The sequence below is a fragment of the Mugil cephalus genome, chromosome 3 (genome assembly GCF_022458985.1).
Source record: "Mugil cephalus isolate CIBA_MC_2020 chromosome 3, CIBA_Mcephalus_1.1, whole genome shotgun sequence".
NCBI classification, from domain to species: Eukaryota; Metazoa; Chordata; class Actinopteri; order Mugiliformes; family Mugilidae; genus Mugil; species Mugil cephalus.
In genome coordinates this window covers 12409302-12429737 of record NC_061772.1, presented here as the reverse complement: position 1 = coordinate 12429737, position 20436 = coordinate 12409302, and the positions used below count along the sequence as shown (strand labels likewise).

Genomic DNA, 20436 nt, shown 5'->3' with positions numbered 1-20436 from the left:
GCTCCCACACCACTTAACTATGGACTTTGTCATCTCCAGCAGTTGAATGGGTGGTGACCATATGAATAATTAATGATTACAGTCCCTAAACATTCCCAAGTCGCCAAAATGACTCCACATTGTTCATTTGTTTGATAATTCTATTTATTGATTGATTCTGATATGAAGACCAGTGCATTATTACATTCATCTTTCTATGGATTAAAAGCTACCAGGCTGACAATATGCTTTCACTTTCAGTTCTACGTCCTTGAGATCCAGGCTGTACCCTGCCTTAGAGTGTGTGAAGTCCTGTGATGACTGTGATTTACAGTAATTGTGTCATTTCCTCTTCCAACTCTGTTTGTTTTTTAATTGCTCTTCATCTGTGTGTTTGATTTACACCATCATTTCAATGTAAATTATAAAGAATAAATCAGCACAGATTGCTGCTGTGCTGGGGTTTCACACCTTCAGGTTTATTCAGATCAGCATTTTTGACAAATTAAATTCAGTGTCATAAACAATGTAATTAAATGCAAATAAATCCATCAACTAACGGCGGCCTTGAAGTTAAACGAACTTAATCCATTCGCCGCAGGTGTCCAAAGGAAAAACAAGCAACAGTTTTGTCCGCAAAAACAAGAAAAAAAACAAAAACGTGTGATCGATGCTAACTGCTATAGCATGAACAAAAAAGTTCCAAAAAATGTTGTGATCGGTCATCAGTCATTTCATTCATTCATTCATTCATTCATTCATTCATTTCTGTTTTATACCAAGAATAAGCCATGGGTCAACGTAGGCACAGAAAAAAATGCACTGTTTATTTGAGGTTTTTGAGAAAGACGTGGATGCTAATATGTCCGACCATAGCTACAATTTATCTGCCTTCCACGAGTTATGTGATGACAGTGACATCACGGGCATAGAGGCAGGCGAGAGATCTTCCACAAAAAGTAGTTTCGTTATCCAACTCATACTCATACAATTAACAGCCCAAACCCCAAGAAGATGAAGGGGAAAAATAACAACGATCAATCCATCAATTTTAAAATAGTGTAAATGCAGTGAAAATGACTGCAGGACGATGATCTTGGTCTCCCACAAAACCGTCAGGTGATTTTATATTTGAAGATTTGAAATCAGTAGCTTGAGAGTTTGGGCATACGTGCTGCACTACATCAACAACAGGCACTGTCTCCATGATAACTACCACACACAAGTCGGACACCAAGAATGTTATCCCTATATTAGTGAGTCAGTACATGCAGGTGGAGAGTAGACGAGTGAGAAAAAAAAATCATTTTCATGTGGGAATATTTTTTATTGCAGCCCAGCGTACTACTCTACTCAGATAGCAAGGAAACATTGATTCAATGTTTAATTTTGGTTAACTTCGTCAGTAACGGTCATCAATTTCCATCGGTTCAACAGTCATTTTTCGATTGATATGTTAGCGACGTCTTCGATTGAAAATGAAACGTTTATTCAGTCTTGATTTCTCAATTTATGATCTTGAACCTGTTATAAATGTGTCCCAGATGTGTTCTGCCTGCAAGATATGTTCGGCCCATAGCATAGATGTATATCTATGGGGGGAGGATCCGAGATGGGAGTGAAAAGCAGCATTATTGCAGGCTCTGTTTAAAAAAGTTTGTTTTGGCCTAAATAGTATTTGTTTTTGCAACAAGCCGCTAACCCCATTAATATTTAACTCTGTGTACTACTTCACGAAAGTTTTAGGTAATTTTTCAAGTTTATTTGAAGTTTTTGAGAAAGACGTGGATGCTAATATGTCCGACCATAGTTTCAATTTATCTGCCTTCCACGTCTCTGTGATGACAGTGACATCACGGGCATAGAGGCGGGCGAGAGATCTTCCACAAAAAGTAGTTTCGTTATCCAACTCATACTCCAATTAACAGCCCAAACCCTAAGAAGATGAAGGGGAAAGATAACAACGGGGAGGAAGTGGTCATCAGCGACACCATTCTCCACGCAATACAGGCTCTGACCGGAACCATGGATGAACAGACTGAACTATAAAAAAGCTTTGACAAGCGCATGGAAGCTAATGCTATGGCGACAAGAGACAACAAACAAGAAGTTTTTCTGCTAAAAAAAAAAAAAAAAAGATGGACGAGTTTCAACTGGAACACAGTGAACTTACGAACGCAGCTAAGGATTAGTCTCGATATACGAGGAGATGGAACCTGAGACTAACTGGTCTACCAGAAAAGGGTGGAGAAAACACAAGAGAAACAGTCATTGGAATACTTACACGAGTCATGCCGATGTCCGTGGATAGGCTGTGAGATGCTGTGGACACAGTCCACCGTCTAGGTCAGAGGTGGGGAATCTTTTTCATACCAAGGGCCATTTCAATTTTTATCAGGTCCTCCAAGGGCCATACAATTATGAACACATACCTAGGGATGCAAAAAAAGACAGAAAAAAGTCTATAACCACTGTGTTACCAAGTCTCATGATTGCTGCATTTCTACGCATGTCAGACTCACCCAATGCGAGGGCTGGAACTGTTTCTCTTTGGCGAGGCGTCCGATGTCAGCTGGCAGTGATGATGCTACTCAAAGCTGGTTTTCAAAGTTTGAGTCAGTCAGTATTGAGCAGAACCGAGTCTTTGCAAGAGTCAGTTTTGAAAAGAACTGTTCACAGCAGAACATTGTCCCAAACAGAGATGCAAACTTTAGGGCATGTCTCCTCAGGATGGGAAAATCCTCAGCACAAATGTACAGTTTATAAAAGGTGGACTGATAACTGATAGGACTTCAGTGATGAGTGTGTTGATCAGAAAGATAAAGATGAAGAGTTGGTAGAGGAAAGGACTGAAAAAACAAGGGAGACAAATTGTCATGTCGAACAATGGTTTGGAATAGTAAAACACCACATCTTAAGGAAAAAAAAAAAAAAACAACTGCGACCTGGGACCCTCATCCGAACCATGTACAGAACCCTACAGTATAAATATATTGAGCATAATGAAACACAACTTGCCAGATCGTCTCATTACAAAGCCTCAGACATTCATGGATATAAAGCTGTTAGAGGAAAAATGGGCCAAAAAGGATCAGCCAGAAGTGGAAGTTGGGCAGTCCAAATACTACACTGCTCCAGACACGATGCCAGTCCCTAAACAGAGGAAGGTGAAAAAGAAGAGCAAAGGCTGTGTCAAAAGTGATGATCATAAAAATGGAGCAATAAACTCAAACAAGGCCATAGACCCTTCCTCCAACCCTGACAGAATTCAAGAAAGGGCAACAGAAAGCCAGCTCCTAAGGCTACAACTGAGAAGATAAAAGTGAATTAAAAGGAAGGGCTCATACAAGGAAATGTTCACAATAGTGAATCGGGTCTGCTGAGCAATGTCTTGAAATCATCTGTCATTCCTGATGAAACCCTGGAAAAGGCTGCAGAGGGAGATGCCACCACACTTCAAACCAGTGCTGATACACTACGTTCGGAGGTATGTGATAAATCACTGTCAGAGCTCAAGTAGACACCTACTGGCCAATGTATTATTTTGATCTCTTCTCCCCTTCAATTTATTTGGTGCATATGAAAATATGTAATAAGTATTTTCTTTTCTTTTATAAACTACTGTAGATAAACATACTGTGGAATAGGAGAGAAACAGAGATTGTCGTTGCAGCCATGAAATCATATGACAATTTGTCTATCTGTCCACGACACATAGATTTCCTCTCACCGAGACCTCACAGTCTCCTTAATGGTGAGGTAAACAAATATTAATTCCATTACACGTCCCATTAAAGTAACTTCTCATAATGTAAACAACAATTTTTAGTTTTTTTGTAATTGGATTTTTGTATTTCAGACAATAGATTTCTACATTCACATCATTCTGAAGAAGACGGGTTCAAATCAACTGTACCTGCTAGACTCCTTCATTATGGGTGTTATTCTGTTTGGAGAAACCCAGCAAGTTTTAAGACAAAGTTTAAGAAATATAAGTACGACTAAACTCAATAAAATAATGGCTGTATCAGCCCCATTGGTAAATTTATGAAAACAGACTAATAATGGTTACTGCAAAACTTAAGATTAATATCTCATATTATAGGTGAACTTCAACCACTACGATGGCATTGTCGGATGTGTGAATGTGCATCGCAGCCACTGGAAGTTTGTTGTGAGTAAAACACCCCTGTGAAAAAAATGAATGTAATAGTTTCTAGCAGTGCCCTTGATTGCAGCACTCTGACAAACACTTTTTATAACCTAATAAATTATTCCAAATAATAACATAGAGAAAATAAATATATATTTGACATGCTTACAAACAGTAACAGTGCACATATTTTGTGACAGTAATTATTTCAGAACACGATTCAATCTAATGGGAAGAAGGGATTGGTTAAACATACCCTGGAAGCCTGCTGCTATTGCTCACACAATACAGAGGGATGGAACTAGCTGTGGCGTGATTGTGATGCAGGTGAGAAACATTTTTTATGTCCTGCCATTGTGTCCTTGGGGTGAATTTCTTAAATCTTTAAGAACCATGAGTGTTATCAAAGCCTGTCAGCCTTTAGTTTAAAGTAATCTTTACAGAGTATGAGAAAAATAACTAATTCTGAATTGTGCTTTTTTTCACTCAGATGGCGAGAAAAACTCAATTCGGGATGAGAACCGTTCGGGAAGAAGTTTGGAAAAGATCGAAAGAAGCACAAGTGTGTAGGGAAATGCATATTCGTTTTAGAGAGGACTTCTCTAAGGAAGATAGGAAGGCTTGTTCCAAGCTGTGACCACTGGTCCAGGAGGCAAGGAAGAAGGGGAAGAGAGCTTTCCTGAAAGAAGGTTATGCCCTCATGACAACAGTCGTGTGGATCCCATTTTACTCATTCCTGCGCATCATGTTCTTCACACACACCTGTTTATTAAGTGAATGTTATCTTTTCTTTCTTTAAATACTAGGGGATTAAAAAAACAATGTAAAGCATAAGGCATCTTGTCTTTTGTGTAAGGAGCAAAAAAGTAATAGACTCATTCAGTGGAGGCGGATACCAATTTTTGGAAAGAGCAATGGGGAGACCATGTTTCCTTCGGTTATGGGACTTCACACTCAGCTAGAGTAATGATCCTGTTCAACAGATTTTCTGGAAATATAATTAACCGCACAAGTGACATCCATGGACATTGGTTAATGTTGGCGATTGAGTACTATGCCGCTAATTTTGTCTTAATCTGTATATATGGCTCAACAGAAGAGCACAGAACAAACAACTGTGTTCTTCTCTGAGTAGGCTGATAGAGAGTTGGAAAGTGACCCACGTTTAGACTTTTGGTTAATATCTATCATCCTAATAAATGGGGTATTAAAATGTGACATATCAGTATCACCAATAACTGGTCATTGCGCTGTTTCAATCCGTCCGACTGGGTGGGATTGAGCCCATATTTAACTCTTTATGGAAATTCAATAGTAGCCTCCTTGACAATGAGGAGTTCTGCAATGAAACCAGAAATTAATCAATTAGAAATGTCATCCTTGAGTAAATGGGAGTGGTTTACATTTAAAATTAAATAAGTTGCCATTAAAACAAGTAAATACATATCTGAAGTTAGGAAAAAACAACAACAAGATCTTATTAGTGTTGTGAATACTTTGTGTCAAAAAACAGACCTACCTTTAGAAGAACAAGTCGAATTAAATAATCTGCAAAATCAACTGGACAATATAAAAAAAAAAAATACTTCCTACTTCTTCAGCCTTGAAAAATTAAAAAATAAATAAATGAATTAATAGGCTACTTATTAATAATACTAGCACTGACAACCAAGATGAAGTCAATGAGGAAATAAGATATTTTTTATAACAAGTTACATACATCAAAATTTTCACTTGTTGATTGACAAACTTTTTTTGATAAAATGAGGGATTGTAACAAAATAATTGATGAACATTTTAGACAATGTATGGAGGAGGAGCCTAGAATAGAAGAATTAGATGTTGCAATTGGACTGATGTCAAAAGGAAAGTCGCCAGGACATGATGAGTTAACAGTGGAATTTAATATACATTTCTGGAATGGTCATCTGTCCCCTACCATGAAACGGGGTATTATCACCTTGATCCCAAAGCCCAATAAGGATAACCTGCTGCTAGATAATTGGAGGCTGATAACCTTGCTGTGTAATGATTACAAGTTGTTAACTCATGTATATTCCAATAGATTAGACATGGGGTTATCAAAATTAGTTGATGAGAGCCGATCAGCCTTTGTGAAGGGTAGAAACATACGCAATCATACTAGATTGACTCTTGACCTGCTAGATTATGGAGAGTTTATTGCAACTGACAGTTATGTATTGTTTTTAGATTTTTTCAAGGCTTTTGATACAATTGAACATCCCTTTTTGTTGAAAACAAAAACAGCATACATTTTCTGGGCTTTGGAAGTAAATTCTGTGACATCATTAAAATGCTTTACACTGACATCATTAGCACGGTCTCTCTGAACCCAGGAATGACTCCTAGATTTATGGTGTCACGTGGTATTCGACAAGGATGTCCCATTTCCCCAAAGCTTTTTATACTTGCAACACAATTATTAACATTACTTTTAAAATAATTCCAGTGTCATACAAGGAATAACAATCCTTAACAAGGAATTTAGAATAAGTCAATTTGCGGATGATACAGCCATCTTTTTAAAAGATAAATCAATGGTAGAAAAAACTCTCAGCATTATCTTAGTTTTTTCCAAAGCTTCTGTCCTATCTCTTAATATCAAAAAATGTGAACTGCTCCCTATTCATACAAGCTCTGACTCCTCTATTGCTTCTATTAGAGTTGCATCTGAAGTTAAATATTTAGGACTGATGATATCAAAAGTCTTAATTAGAAGAGAAGATACTAATATTGCTTACCGTATTATTGATATGAAGAAATCACTAAGTTATTGGTTAACCAGAGATCTTACTATTTCTGGTAGAACCACTTCATGTAAAGTGGAAGGTATTTCCAAACTGATCTGTCTCTGCCACTCCTTATATATTTCGACAAAGAACACAAATAAAGCCAACACAGTTATTTTCCAGTAACTCTTTATTATGTCTATGGCCGAACATATCTGGTAGACACCAGATGCCGGAGCACAACGCAGAAACACAGCACAGAGCAGAGTGTGCGAGACAGGAAGTCTTGCGCAGAAACAAAATGAAACATCTGGTTTTCAAAATAATAATATGCCCCATTTTTACCTCAAATATTCAAAAGCTCTGCACCGCCCTCAAGGTTTTTTAAGATTTCTGACACATCTGAATACAAATAATTTAAATGGCATATTGTCAGTTTAGTATTTTGACTGTGTGTGTTTTTATTCTTCACTAAAGGGAAAACAGGATAGGGACAAAAAGGCTGAATTCATTCTCCAGTTTTAAAATGGGATTCATTTGCAAATCATTAGGATGAGGGTGATATTCTCTGATAACAAACAAAAGAAAGGTCAATCAAAAGTCATAATGATGATGTTTTTGCTCCTTAAGACTCTGAAAATGGACAGATTTGAATAATGGAATTAAAACACTTTCCAGGGGAGCATGCCCCTGTAACCGCTTAGAAGTTCTGACTCATGACCTCAGTATTTTTTGGGCCCTGCATACGGCCCTGATTGAGCAGCTATGGGACACATGTGGGTTTGTTCACAATGTTGGTCCGCTTGTCAAAAAATGCAATGTGAATACAAAGCGAACCAAGTTTTTTTTAAAAGGTCTGGACCAAAGCAAGTGAACTATCGGACATTCCTGGTGTGAATACACACTAACTCTTGCTGTGTATGTGCTGTCCCCTGGTTAGTCGCCTGTTGTGCTGACAGGTCCATGAGTTTGTTTGTTTGAGCGGTTACTTCCCGGAACAGCCTGACTAGCTTTGAGTCCTCCATATTCCCTCGGAAGCTTCTTGAAAGGAAGGCGTATAACACAGGATTCACTGAACTGCTGATAAAAGCCAGGGCTCCAGAGCCAAGGGTAACACTCTGTGGTAAACATTCATGTCCTATGTCCGATCCCAGGCGGCAATCCAGATTAATAATGTTGATAATGTGGTAAGGCAACCAGCACACTGTGAAAGCAATCACCACAGCGTGAATAAGAACCATAGATTTCTGTTTTGAGTTGAACCTCATTTTCTTGAGCTGCACAGCTACTAGAGAATAACAGACACTAAGAACAGTGAAAGGGATTACAAAGCCCACCAAAATCTCCATGCATAAAAACATAATTTCTTGGGTCTTAGAGGTGTACTCCCTATATAGACACTGCTCAGTTCCATTTGTTTCACCAGTAGTACCGGACAATGCAGGCATCCCAAGAAGGAAAGCAAGGAGCCAAAAAAGTAAAAGACATCTGTTCACAGTGCTCTTGGTCTTCCAGCGCATCATCACAAATGGACGACAGATGGCTAGATAGCGCTCCACACTCATAAGGGTGATGAAGAAGATGCTGCTGTACATGCAGGCGTTGATGACATACCCCAGAGTCTTGCACAGCGCAACTCCAAACACCCATGTGTCCGCCAGGGAGTATATCCAAATAGGCAATGTGATGAGGACCAGCAGGTCTGCAGCAGCCAGGTGCAGGATCAGTACCACAGTATGAGAGCGTTGCTTGACGTGTCTCAGGATAGTCCAGATCACCAGCAGGTTCCCCGGAGCTCCAACCAGGAAGGACAAGCCAAGGATCACACAAGCCACTGCTACCTCACCAACAAACTCCTCAGGGGCCACTGAAGGAGAGGGCTCAGTTGTATTGTTCATGCTGCGATGGGAGGTGCTCACAGTGGTGTCTGAATGATGAACAAAACAAAATACTGTAGAAGCAAGGCTTCACTTCCCTTTATTTATACACTGCACAGGGACAGGATTTCTTCACAAGACTGATTCATGCATTAACCACAAGTTCCACATAAACTGACCGTTAGATCATTTGAGCATCACTCATGTGATTTACAGGACATATCCATATCCAACTCAGATTCCATTGCACACAGCACTTGTATTTCATAATTAAGTTGTTTTTTAACTGCTCTTCATCTGTGTGTTTGATTTACACCATCATTTCCCATGTTTTTTGCCCTTGGCGTCTATTATCTTTATATTTTATGTCAACGACATTTGATGACTCAGTAATTTTTTTAACCTATTGCAGCACACTCTCACTGACTCAAAACTACTTTTAAATGTAAGCAGAACTAAGATAATGTTATTTAAGCCAAATAATAGTCAGACATAATAGTCAGACTCCTTGTTATTCTATTAACACCCATAAAGTGTTGCCATTGGATTTGTCAGTCTGTTACCTCTATGAACTAGTTACGCTTTAAGGTGTCATCTATATGGACGGGAGTTCATTTTACTATGACCCCTGTTGTTTAAAATAACCTGCAGGCTTGACTCATTCTAAACTCCTATCTCCTATCTGTGAAACCTGTTTTAAAAGAACTAGAACAAAGTGTTCTTGCCACTATTTTTTTTTTATGCCTTTCTGTCAGTGGGCACGGTGTTGAACATAATTTGTGTTTCTGTGAACTTTTTGTTTAATGAATTGATTGTTTATTTCATATCTCGGGACACATGCCTCTCGGCGCCCTCCAGCCTATGGAATTGTGGGTGAACTGGTTATATGTGTCTTTGTTCCTTTATCTCTTGCTTTCACCACATCATCTTTTTGCAGGCACTCATCTTTTTCATATATTAAGTAAAGCGTTTCCTTCTGTTAAAATTATCTGAAATAGAAGTGACAAGTTAGCTGTAACTTCATAATTTATGTGGCAATATGGGAATGGGAATTTATTTGTTTTTATTAATTAAATGAAGACTGAACTGAACCTGCACATCATGTGTACATTAGACCAATGTCTGCAGAAGCTCATCAAAAATAAGGCCTCTGTTTTAAACACAACAACAAAGCTTTTTCCTCGATTGTTCTGGAAACATCTTCTCAGCTCAGTCACCCGACAGACTAAATATGAGAAAACAGAGTGATGTATCTTATAATTATAATTTTTTTTTACAAGTATTACATTATTACGTATTTTATTATTTGAATTGAACGGAGCTGGCGAAGTGAAGGGATATTTTTGATCACTACGTCTTTAAAGTTGTCGCGATGACGTGGTTATGATGCTCAGTCTACTCGCCTACTCGGTGAAATAAACATGGCGGTGTTGTCAACTACGATGTCCTCAGTGCAGCAGCGCTAAAGAACTGCGCCAAACACAACAGAAGGGACGCCGGATATCGTTTTAGACAAAATTTGCGGCTAACTGTAAGTGATACTTTGAGGCTGGTTGACGGTGCTGTAACAGTGGTAACACACGCAGCTAATATTAGCTGTCAACGAAGCTAGTATTAGGTAACGTTGGCAGGTAAATAACTAATGTTAGGGGCGTGAACTACTCACATTATTTAGCCTTGGCCCTACTCTACCCTACCTAGCCTTGGGATTGCTCAATGGCATTGTTAACCAGTTTGATCTGGGAGGCACGTGGTTCTTTTTCTGTAGCTGATCCAAATGAATATTATTATACTCCGCCAAAGATTCTTGAGTACAGGACTCATTTTTAACTCCCTCAACTGTGTTGAGCTACAGGGAAGTTAGCATTGACAGTACGTATGCTAACGTGTACGGCTACCATTTTTCGTCGAACTTGTTGAAAACTGGCAATATAATGTTGTGTCCCAACTGGAAACGTCAGTCTCATTACTAACTCGTACGAGACGCGTTTGGATTCAATAACCACGGTTGTGTGCTAGTGTCGTTGTGCTTTTTTTTAATGTCCAGTTTATGCTTCTACGGTCAAGTGACGCAGAGGCACTTGCGTTAACACGGACCTCGCTGCGTAGCTGACGTGCACCACCGCAGAAATGTACCTACAGCTGCAGAAGCAGAGCAAAAGCTGTGATTAGTCTGCTTGATTGTTGCATATTTCCGCTTCGGTATTTCCATTGGCTTCTCAGTCTTCCAATTTTTTTAATTGATTGTTTTGGATAGATGAGGAATTGGTAAGATTAACTGAGAAGGTTTGGAAACACAGACTTTTGTATGACTCTTACGAATTCTGCCAAAAGTTTCAGCCTCAATTGTTGAAAGCGAAGCAGGAAATACAAACTAAAATTAATCCGACTGACAAAAAAGACACAGTGCTGTCTAGCATTTGGTTGCCATTACAGTGAGACAGACTGACGAGTAGTATAAATGTCCCGCATCGGTGGAGGGTCCTTGCATAGCTCTGCGCATTACTATTAATTACGCATTAGTTTAGCTAATTTCTGCTAACCTGCCCCTTCTACCTTTCTTCACAGGTCTTTGGACTGACACCATTTTTACAAGTTGAGGTAGTGGATCATAACCATCGCAATGCCTCTGCTGTTTTTGGAGAGGTTTCCTTGGCCCAGCCTGCAGACCTACACAGCCCTGAGTGTGGCTTTGCTTGCTGGCAGCATCTTCAGTGCCTACACCACTGTCACTGATCCAGGGTTTAGTGCCTTGGAACCAGAAGAAACACCAGCTCCATCTGAAATGGATCTGGACCATCTGAACAGTGATATTAGTAACACAGAATTAGCAACCACTGTCCTGTGGTACCTTGTCACTGACAGTCTTTTTGTTTGGGTGAGTGTCATCCACTTTTGGACTTTGGCTTTGACTTTGTTTGATGAAACGATGAAGTTCTTACAAATACTCATGGTCACGTTCCTTTATTTGCCCTCTCATAGGTATTGGTGAACACTTTCTGCTGCTCTTTGATGTTAATTGCAAAAATGATTCAGTATGTGGTGTTTGGCCCGCTAAGAGTCAGTGAGAAGCAGGTGAGTCTGTGTTTGTAGCACAGATGAAATGTTGAAATTCTTGAATGGTACTATAAAATATAGATAGATAGATAGATAGATAGATAGATAGATAGATAGATAGATAGATAGAAAATTCTATAAAATATTCTCATCTTGTACTAAGTGTAGACCAGCCAGGAGGGCGGCATCTGATTTGCTTTGTGTTTATTTCACAGCACCTGAAAGATAAATTTTGGAACTTCATCTTCTACAAGTTCATTTTCATCTTTGGCGTACTGAACGTGCAGACAGTGGAGGAGGTAGTCATGTGGTGCTTGTGGTTCTCTGCCCTGGTCTTTCTCCATCTCATGGTTCAGCTCTGCAAAGACCGTTTTGAATATGTAAGTATTTTAAATGGCACTTTACTTTTTTACGTTTTCTGCTGCGCTATCGTTGGTTTTTGGTCAATCAGTGGGTAGGCCGCGAACTCGATGACTTTTAATTTCTGAGACTGTCACGTGTTATCAGTCCAAATCTACTCTAATCAGTCTTGAGTTCATAATCTTAATCAAATAAATTCAACTGAGATTAGCTAAGATGATGATATAATATGCCAGATGTTTAACCATTGTCAAGGTCTGAAATATTTCATGGGCCACAATGGATTGACTCCATACATGTATGTAAAAGATAGCCATTGTCGAGTAGTTTCATTTTAATTGATAGTCACAAAGCTTAAGGCCACTTCTTAAGCCAGTCTGGCCTCAAAGAATATTGATGTGTCATGTTAGAGGACTCTTTTGTTATGTGATCCTACTTTATACCTATTTGTTTTTGTTTCTATAGAGCCAGGATGCACACGTTACTTTAGAAATGTCAGTTAGAAACTGTGTACCAATATTCTTACCACATTACCACTCTCGCATAGATGCAAGTCATAGATAAAATGACATTTCAGTTCCTTTTGGTGTGATTGTAAAACTCTGCGGCATGACGCAAATAACAAGGTCGAGAGGTTATTGGCAGAAATGTACACCGATGACAAACTTTTTGCTGTGATATTTTGTACAGTTAAACATGAAAATGAAGCAACCGTGAACAAACTGCCTCACTGACATTGTGGTGTAGATCAAGGCCTGTCAGTGTGCGCTATGCAAGCGTTTGCAGGGGTGCAGGCAGATGTGTTAAAGTAAATGTGTAGATATGGCCAAGTGTACATCTTGTTTGTTGTGTGTGTGTGTCAGCATGTTTGTGTGTACTAATTGTGAAAACAATAATAACTGGCTGATATATTGGCTTAAATGCCCCTAGATAAAACTTGTTCCAATACAGGTTACACGGCAAACACAATTAGGGAGGGCGGATTATGGAAAAAATAATAATCACGATTATTTTGATTGATATTGAAATCACGATTAATAAACACGATTATTCATTGATTTTAAAGAAAGTATTTATTGAACCACCAAAACTCAACTTTAAAAATAACTTTTTATATCATAAATGTCACAGCCTCTGTTATCTCCGGACCCGGTTGGATACGCAGTGGCCTTGTAAAGAGTGTCCTCAATGGAGGACTGTGCTGAAGTTGATTCGCTTTTTTTGGGTCTTTTGCTCCTTCGACGACGGCGCAACGAACTTTGCACACAATCTCCTTCTGCTCCACGTCGGACAATTTGAATCCAAAATGTCTCCAAATGCCTGAAGTTGTCCTACCCTTCTTTCCTTCTAAAGGCTCAGGCTGGCTTTCTGACATGTTGTCAATCGCTCGTTCCACAATTGATCCACACACATCACACGCTTGCTGCAGCTGCGCGCGGCAGAGGTGCGTTCACGGTGCTTTTACAGCGCAGGAACTTGCACACACGCCGCGCGGCACATTAATCGTTTTTCTCCGATTACAGTGTTTCTGTGAGCGTGAGAAGCCAAAATTGAAATCGCGATTGAAATTCGATTAATCAACCAGCCCTCAACACAATGAGTCTACACCTCTAATAAACCCACAATATCTGTATCTGAGTATTTACCCATGAGGACCGACACTGAATTCAAGGTAAAGCCTAGCACTGGATGGCACCTGATCAACAGACTTACACACTTTCAAAAGGTGTGCCAAATGTCTCCCAGTGGTCCGGGTGTAACTGTACTCTTTTCTGCTCGGGATCTATTAATAGGTCGTTGTACTGATACAGTTTCAGTCACTACATTGACATGCGCCTGTATCAGATTGTGCTCAGCATGTTGGGGAAAACAAAATATCAAATTTAATAGTCTCCTTGCAAGCAGGGATGTTTAAAAGAGGGATTCATTTCAGATGTTTAGTGGGATTTCCGCACTGCACTAACAAAATGGACAAGTTTCTCCGTGTGAATGTCTTGTGCCACTCATGACTGTCTTATGCGTGTAGCTGTGAAGACCATGTCCCTGCATTGCAGCTTTGAATGTATAAATGCTTTTATCAATGTTAGATCGAAGTTTGTCAGTTGTGTTTCTCCAGCTGTCTTCCTTCCTGTTTCACTGTGACTGTGTAAGTAGGTAAACCTGCTGCAGAAGACACACTTCGGCATGTTGTCAGTGTTATGGGGGAAATATTATGGTAAACCTGTGGTATAGAATTGAAGAAAGCTGTTTCATGCCTTGCACCTCAGCTGTTGTGATTTTCATTAACTGTATTCGATACCTTCTTTAATACTGTAAATTTACAGTTTTAAGTATTGTTCATTGCATAGATGTGTACAAGTTTATTGATTTCTATGAGTGTGTGAAATTTGAAGAAAGTTCAAGGAGGTTTTTTTGCTGAATGTGCAATAGTATCTGCAGAATTTATATTAAATACAGCATGTTGCCAGTCAATGTTTATTCGCGCAGCCCAGCATCACACCCAGTGTCTCAAAAGAGAAAACTTCTAGAGAAACACGGCGTACTCATAAATCGTACGTTCTTCCCCGCAGCTGTCCTTCTCGCCCTCCACACCGATGAATAGCCATGTTCGGGTGCTTTGTCTGCTGGTCTCCCTGCTGCTGGACTGCTGTGGCCTGGCTGTGGTCTGTGGTCTGCTGGGAGCTTCTCATGGCATGCACACGCTCTCCTTTATGGCAGCAGAGGTGAGGACCTGGAGTCTTTGTATCGTTCGAGCTTTTCTTTAGACACATGAATTTGTCTTCGGGCTAGACTGCCAACTTTAAAATTCCTCGCGTATGAGTAAGCAAAGTGGTCACACTGTGACAGGGCTGTGTCTGTCTTTTGTAAAACTTGGATGAGGATGAGGTTAATTCAGGTGTATCAGTTCTAGCACCGTGATGTTGTGTGTTCAGTTTTATGAGCTGATGTTTTTTTTGTTACATTGCCTGTTCTTTTCTCTAACTAACGAGAGTTGCATCGTTTTCATATTTATTTTTCCCTCCAGTGTTTGCTGGTGACCGTGCGCACTGGACATGTCATCATGCGGTAAGTCGGTTTAAAGCCTCATTACCCATGTAGAGTCCGCTCTGCAGCAGTATGGATGACATAGCCTGTGCAAATTTGGAATCGGGGGCTAATCTTAGCAACACTACTTGTTTTCCTCTGCTTCCATTAGCACTAGTGTGAAAGGCCTCTTTGTCCCAGAGAGGCTGGTTAGTATTATACAAGAGCTCTTACCAAGTCTGATCGGTCAAAGTAGTTACAATAGCAACTAGTCTGTTGTCAGTTGCAGCCGTGCAACAGCACAAAAACGTTGGTCGTGACAAAACAAAAAAAGTGTTTCATGTTAATTCCTTTTTTTAATATTAGATTAATTTTACTGCTTTGATGTGAAGGTCAGAAAAGTTATGGCAGCTTGTTTGTTCATAGTTTGATTATGACTATCCCATGATACCGACAGCAGTCCTGCCTCTTGCCTGCTTGTACCCAATATACTCGGAGCACAGTTATAGCTGTTGTGTTTGTTGCCGATCTCCAGCCTCTGCTCCGTCTGTTTGACGTCTGTCATGACCTGAAAGAGCTCTGTCGCGTCCTGCAGGTACTCCATCCATCTGTGGGATTTGAACCATCCAGGGACTTGGGAAAGTAAGGGAACGTATGTCTACTACACGGACTTCATAATGGAGCTGGCCATGCTCTTTTTGGACCTTATGCACCATATTCATATGCTGGTAAGAGGCCTGTCATGTTCTCAACATTGTAGTTTGTCCCTGTCTTTTTTTTCCAGCTCATCTAATTTTCCGCCTTTTCTTATCTGTATTTCTCTCATTAGCTTTTTGGTAACATCTGGCTGTCCATGGCGAGCTTGGTCATCTTCATGCAGTTGCGGTATCTTTTCCATGAGGTCCAGCGGCGCGTCCGACGACACAAGAACTACCTTCGCGTTATCAACAACATGGAGGCCAGGTGATGATGCGTTGCCTGGATTGTTTTCCTGATTTGCATTACTTTTTTTGTGGTTCTGTATTTCTTTGCATTTCTCACTGATCGTTACCCGTTTTGTCAGTATTTATACGTATGCTGTGAACTTTGTGCAGATTTTCTGTCGCCACTGCCGAGGAGCTGGCAGCCAATGATGATGACTGTGCCATCTGCTGGGATACTATGTTGACGGCACGGAAACTACCCTGCGGTCATCTCTTCCACAAGTAACGAATAACTTGCCCCTATGCATTACTGTGATTCCTTACCTTAGAAAAGGTTTATCTTTCTTACCTGAATAAATAACAAGCTCACAAATTTCTATCGGTCTTCATAAATAGCTGTGTGGTGTGTGGCTTAACTTTCACACTGTTTCAACAAGTACAATTCTCCTTAGACCTGCACTATAAAACAGAAATATCTTTTCAGATCTGTAAGGTACTTCCAGACAGCAAACACTTTTAGCATTTGGTTTTGTCTTATGATCTTTTGTGTTTCCTTTAAATCTGACATATGTCCTCAACCTGATCTGATCTGATTTGCACATTTAAAGAAAAAGAGGCCTCGATCGGACTCGATACAGAGTCTGTGACATTAATCGATATTAGTATTTGTAAACCTAAAATTTGCAGTTTGAGGGAGCAGTGTGGTAGAGATTCACATGTTCAGTAAGATGCTCTGGTCCAGTCTTGGTGTGAGCTTCTGAAGATTTTTCATGAGCCCCAAGATGGATGTAAAGTTTTTGTTAGTGTCTAAATAACACTAGTGGCTTTTCGTTCCAGCTCATGTCTGCGCTCTTGGCTGGAGCAGGACACGTCGTGTCCCACGTGTCGTACATCCCTGAACATTAACGGGGACGGGGCCCAGGCGAGAAGCCAACAGCAGAGTGGAGGTTTGGAAGAGAACATCGGCCCAGTTGGAGCTGCTCCAGATGCTAGACCTCACATCAACCACTTCTTCCACTTTGATGGTAAATCTGTCACACAGAAATTCAAGGATCAGTCTGGTTGTGGAGTGACCCAACACTGATGTCACACTCATACATTGTTCTCACAGGGTCTCGTATTGCCAGTTGGCTGCCCAGTTTCTCAGTGGAAGTAATGCACACTACTAATATCTTGGGCATCGCTCAGGCCAACAACTCCCAGCTAATGGCCATGGTGAGTTCATGTGTACAGTCTGATTAAATTCTTTTAGTTCTTTAAAGGCTTGTTGAGAGATGACACACAGAAATCTTTTTTTATTGAATAACTTAAATTAATTATCCCTGATATATAAATATTTAACCAACAGATTTCATAGCGTATGTTTAGGTCCCAGGTCTGTTAATCTTGTGTTTTTTGTGTTTTTCTCATTTCTCCTCTCCTCTCTTTGTGTTTAATGTACCTTCGGGTCACCAGGCCCATCAGATTCAGGAAATGTTCCCTCAGGTGCCGTCCTACTTGGTAATGCAGGACCTGCAGTTAACCCGCTCTGTGGAAGTCACCACTGACAATATCCTCGAGGGACGCATTCAGGTGCCTTTCCCAACACAGGTAAGACAACTGTTTTGCTCTGTCGTTTTTCCAGTGATCCCTGTAAAACCTCTCATTTTGATGACACAAATTCTCTTCTGATTGCGTGAACAAATCTATCAGACTGCTGAATCCTTGTGGTCCTTCCTTAGGCTATAGAGCGTGGCCCTCTGCAGGTCAACCCTTCATCAGATGAACAGGCAGGGCCCAGTGGAGCAGCTGATCAGGGCCTCAGTGAGCTGGACAACATGGAGGTCAGAGGAGGCCGCTTCTCCAAATCAGCCGAGGAGAGGCAGAAGATGTTAAAGCAGAGGAAAGAAGAAATGATCCAGGAAGCACGCAGGTTGGTACAAATTAGCTTTCTGCTTCACAGGAAAAAGGTGAAAATATGCATTTTTTCATACTCAAGCAAAGATGAAATCGAATTAAAATTATTTTTTTTTTTTTTGCACAAACTGTACTGATTTCTTGTTGCCTGCTTTACCCTAATTCTCACTCCTCTCCTCATAGGAAATTCCTGAATAAGAGTCCAGAGGAACAGGATGATGATTTACCCGGACTGGAGGAAGACATGCTCCCAGATTTGGACTTGACTGTGCTGAGACGTAGTACCATGGCAGCAGCTGCAGAGAGACGCATGCAAACCCAACAAGACCCTTCACCCTGATTTACAGATTGACTTCAGCATCAAAGTCGCCCGTCGTCATCCTCGCAAGAGGCGCTGACAGAACTGTTTCATCCTTCCCCTATTCGGCGTAGTCAGTGGTCATCACCTATTCAAAACTATAACTAAATAGCATTGCAAACATGGCCTTTGGACTGTTTTGGGCTACCTAAAAAAAAAAAAAAGAAAGAAAAAGAAAAAAGGTGAGACTATTGTAAACGGCCTCTGTGTAACTGATTCCAGTATTTGGAGCATTATATAAAATTGATGGGTGCAAGTCACGTAACGCAAGGTTGCACTGCCCTTTATCCACGTGCCACATATTGCAACCACCAGCTTCTGTAGACAGTCGCAGTCTCTCTTGATTTGAACTGGCTGTGAAAAATGAGCATGCTTTGCATCCAGGAGACGATTACAACGGAGTGTTTTGTCAAGCAAAGAGCTGGAAGGTGTCATTGCTAGATCGAGCTTCTAAATGGGTCTTTGTTTTCGTTTTACCAGATGTGTTTTCACTGTTTTTGCTCATGGTGGAGAACTCGTGTTCTGGGTGGAGAAACTCATCTGATGTATCTATGTGTTACTTTATGAGTTTCAACTGTGAATTAAGTGTAGGCAAAATAACAACACGTTTTTATTTCTTACCTCGGAGTAAGAGAATGTCACTTTAGTATTGTTCAGCCTTTCTGTCAAATATGAATGTTTCTATCAACATAATGCTGCAAACAAAGTGTTTTTGACCCGTGTGGGTTGTTCTGTATTTAGTGTGTAATATCAACCATTGCGAACAGTTTGCATTTAGTAATTCAGCGAAGGGGGAAAATGGGCACGTCAGTCTTTGTTTTCCAGTACAGGTCCCTTGAGATGCGTAAGCAGCAAAGGGGGTTATATTACATTTTGTACAAGTACAATGGGTGTTGTCCTTTGTGTCTTTAAGTTACCCTCTGCTAATAAGGCAGTTAAAATCATGTTTCCCCCCTAGAGTATGGTCCTCTCTTTCTGCTTTTTAATATTATGTAGAAGTAGTCAAGTCTGCAGCAGCTGGAGTTGCTGTTGTGTTTTGAAGATGATTTGCTACTCATTCAAGAGTCACCAGTTTTATTGGTGAAGTCCTTTTTCTTTCAGTAGAAAAGCTGAACCGTCTTGCGTGCGCCGCAAAATATTTTTGAAACTTAACACCAACAACCAGTTGACTTTGACTTAATACTTTTAGATCTTCTGCAATCTTTACAGACATTTTTATGATTATTTTCATTTGCACTGCCTCTCACACGGATGAGAACTAATTGAAAAGTCATACCAGCAGTAAACACAATCATCTGTTTGAGGTTGAACTGTTCTACATGACCTGGCCCACGCAATTATTTTTGGGGACTGTCAAATTCAACTGAACCTGTAGCTGGTTGAGACATATCAAAGGACGCAATGATTTCCATCATTGCAGTTCAAAGGGCAGTTTGAGGTGAGATGTGCATGAAAAGTAGACAAGTGCTTTTGTTTCCTTCCACTTTATCCCAAAGAGTAGCCCACAAACTTCCACTAAAAATTGAAGTGTTCTGATTTTCATTGTGTTTTAATTTCCATTGCTCAAACACTGTTTGGGTGTGTAGTAACAAGGTTTAATATAGGATTTAGGTTCTAGGTTTAAGCTAGTCAACGTGTAAAAATCAAAACAAAAAAACTGGACAGTTTTCATTTTTGTTGGTCATTCAGTTATTTAGCAACTTCAAAAATCCATGATATATTTTTTTATTCATGGGTTACCTTTCAGAAACATTACTTATTTAATCAAAACTGAAATACTTTTTTTGTTTTTCGTTTTTGGACTGAGCTTTCCTGTATTTTTGTGCCTAAATCAAGAATGGTTCAGATGTGGATAATTTCTGTAAATCTAGTTTTTGTAAAATATGTTACAGAAGACTCAATAAACAGAGCTTCTACAGATTTTAACAAAAAAAATGGTGTCCATCCTTTGCTTGACAATACTGAATCTTTCACGAGACTAACACAAATCTTAGCTTTGGCTTTGCCGATGTTTTCGATGATAAACCTGCTTATGACGAGACTACACTCCTGAGAAAAG

The 20436-nt window shown here is 40.0% G+C and overlaps 2 protein-coding genes across 3 annotated transcripts; one reads left to right on the top strand and one right to left on the bottom strand.

The window, feature by feature from the left end:
• Positions 1 to 7076: 7076 nt before the first annotated feature.
• LOC125005639 (leukotriene B4 receptor 1-like) lies at positions 7077 to 8962 on the bottom strand. The gene has a single exon (XM_047581111.1). It carries the CDS (start codon positions 8778 to 8780, stop codon positions 7758 to 7760), a length of 1023 nt encoding a protein of 340 aa, XP_047437067.1. The 5' UTR covers positions 8781 to 8962; the 3' UTR covers positions 7077 to 7757.
• A 1167-nt stretch (positions 8963 to 10129) lies between these two features.
• LOC125004907 (E3 ubiquitin-protein ligase AMFR-like) lies at positions 10130 to 20312 on the top strand. Of its 2 annotated transcripts, none has more exons than XM_047579731.1 (14): positions 10130 to 10290; positions 11328 to 11637; positions 11742 to 11834; positions 12032 to 12196; positions 14747 to 14899; positions 15202 to 15242; positions 15796 to 15928; positions 16030 to 16163; positions 16295 to 16405; positions 16961 to 17148; positions 17235 to 17338; positions 17579 to 17713; positions 17845 to 18035; positions 18203 to 20312. In XM_047579731.1, the coding sequence occupies exons 2-14, from the start codon at positions 11383 to 11385 to the stop codon at positions 18357 to 18359; spliced, it is 1860 nt and encodes a 619-aa protein (XP_047435687.1). In that variant the 5' UTR covers positions 10130 to 10290; positions 11328 to 11382; the 3' UTR covers positions 18360 to 20312. The 2 variants fall into 2 exon arrangements, with proteins under 2 accessions (XP_047435687.1, XP_047435688.1); XM_047579732.1 differs by lacking the exon at positions 10130 to 10290 and adding an exon at positions 10497 to 10631.
• Positions 20313 to 20436: the final 124 nt, after the last annotated feature.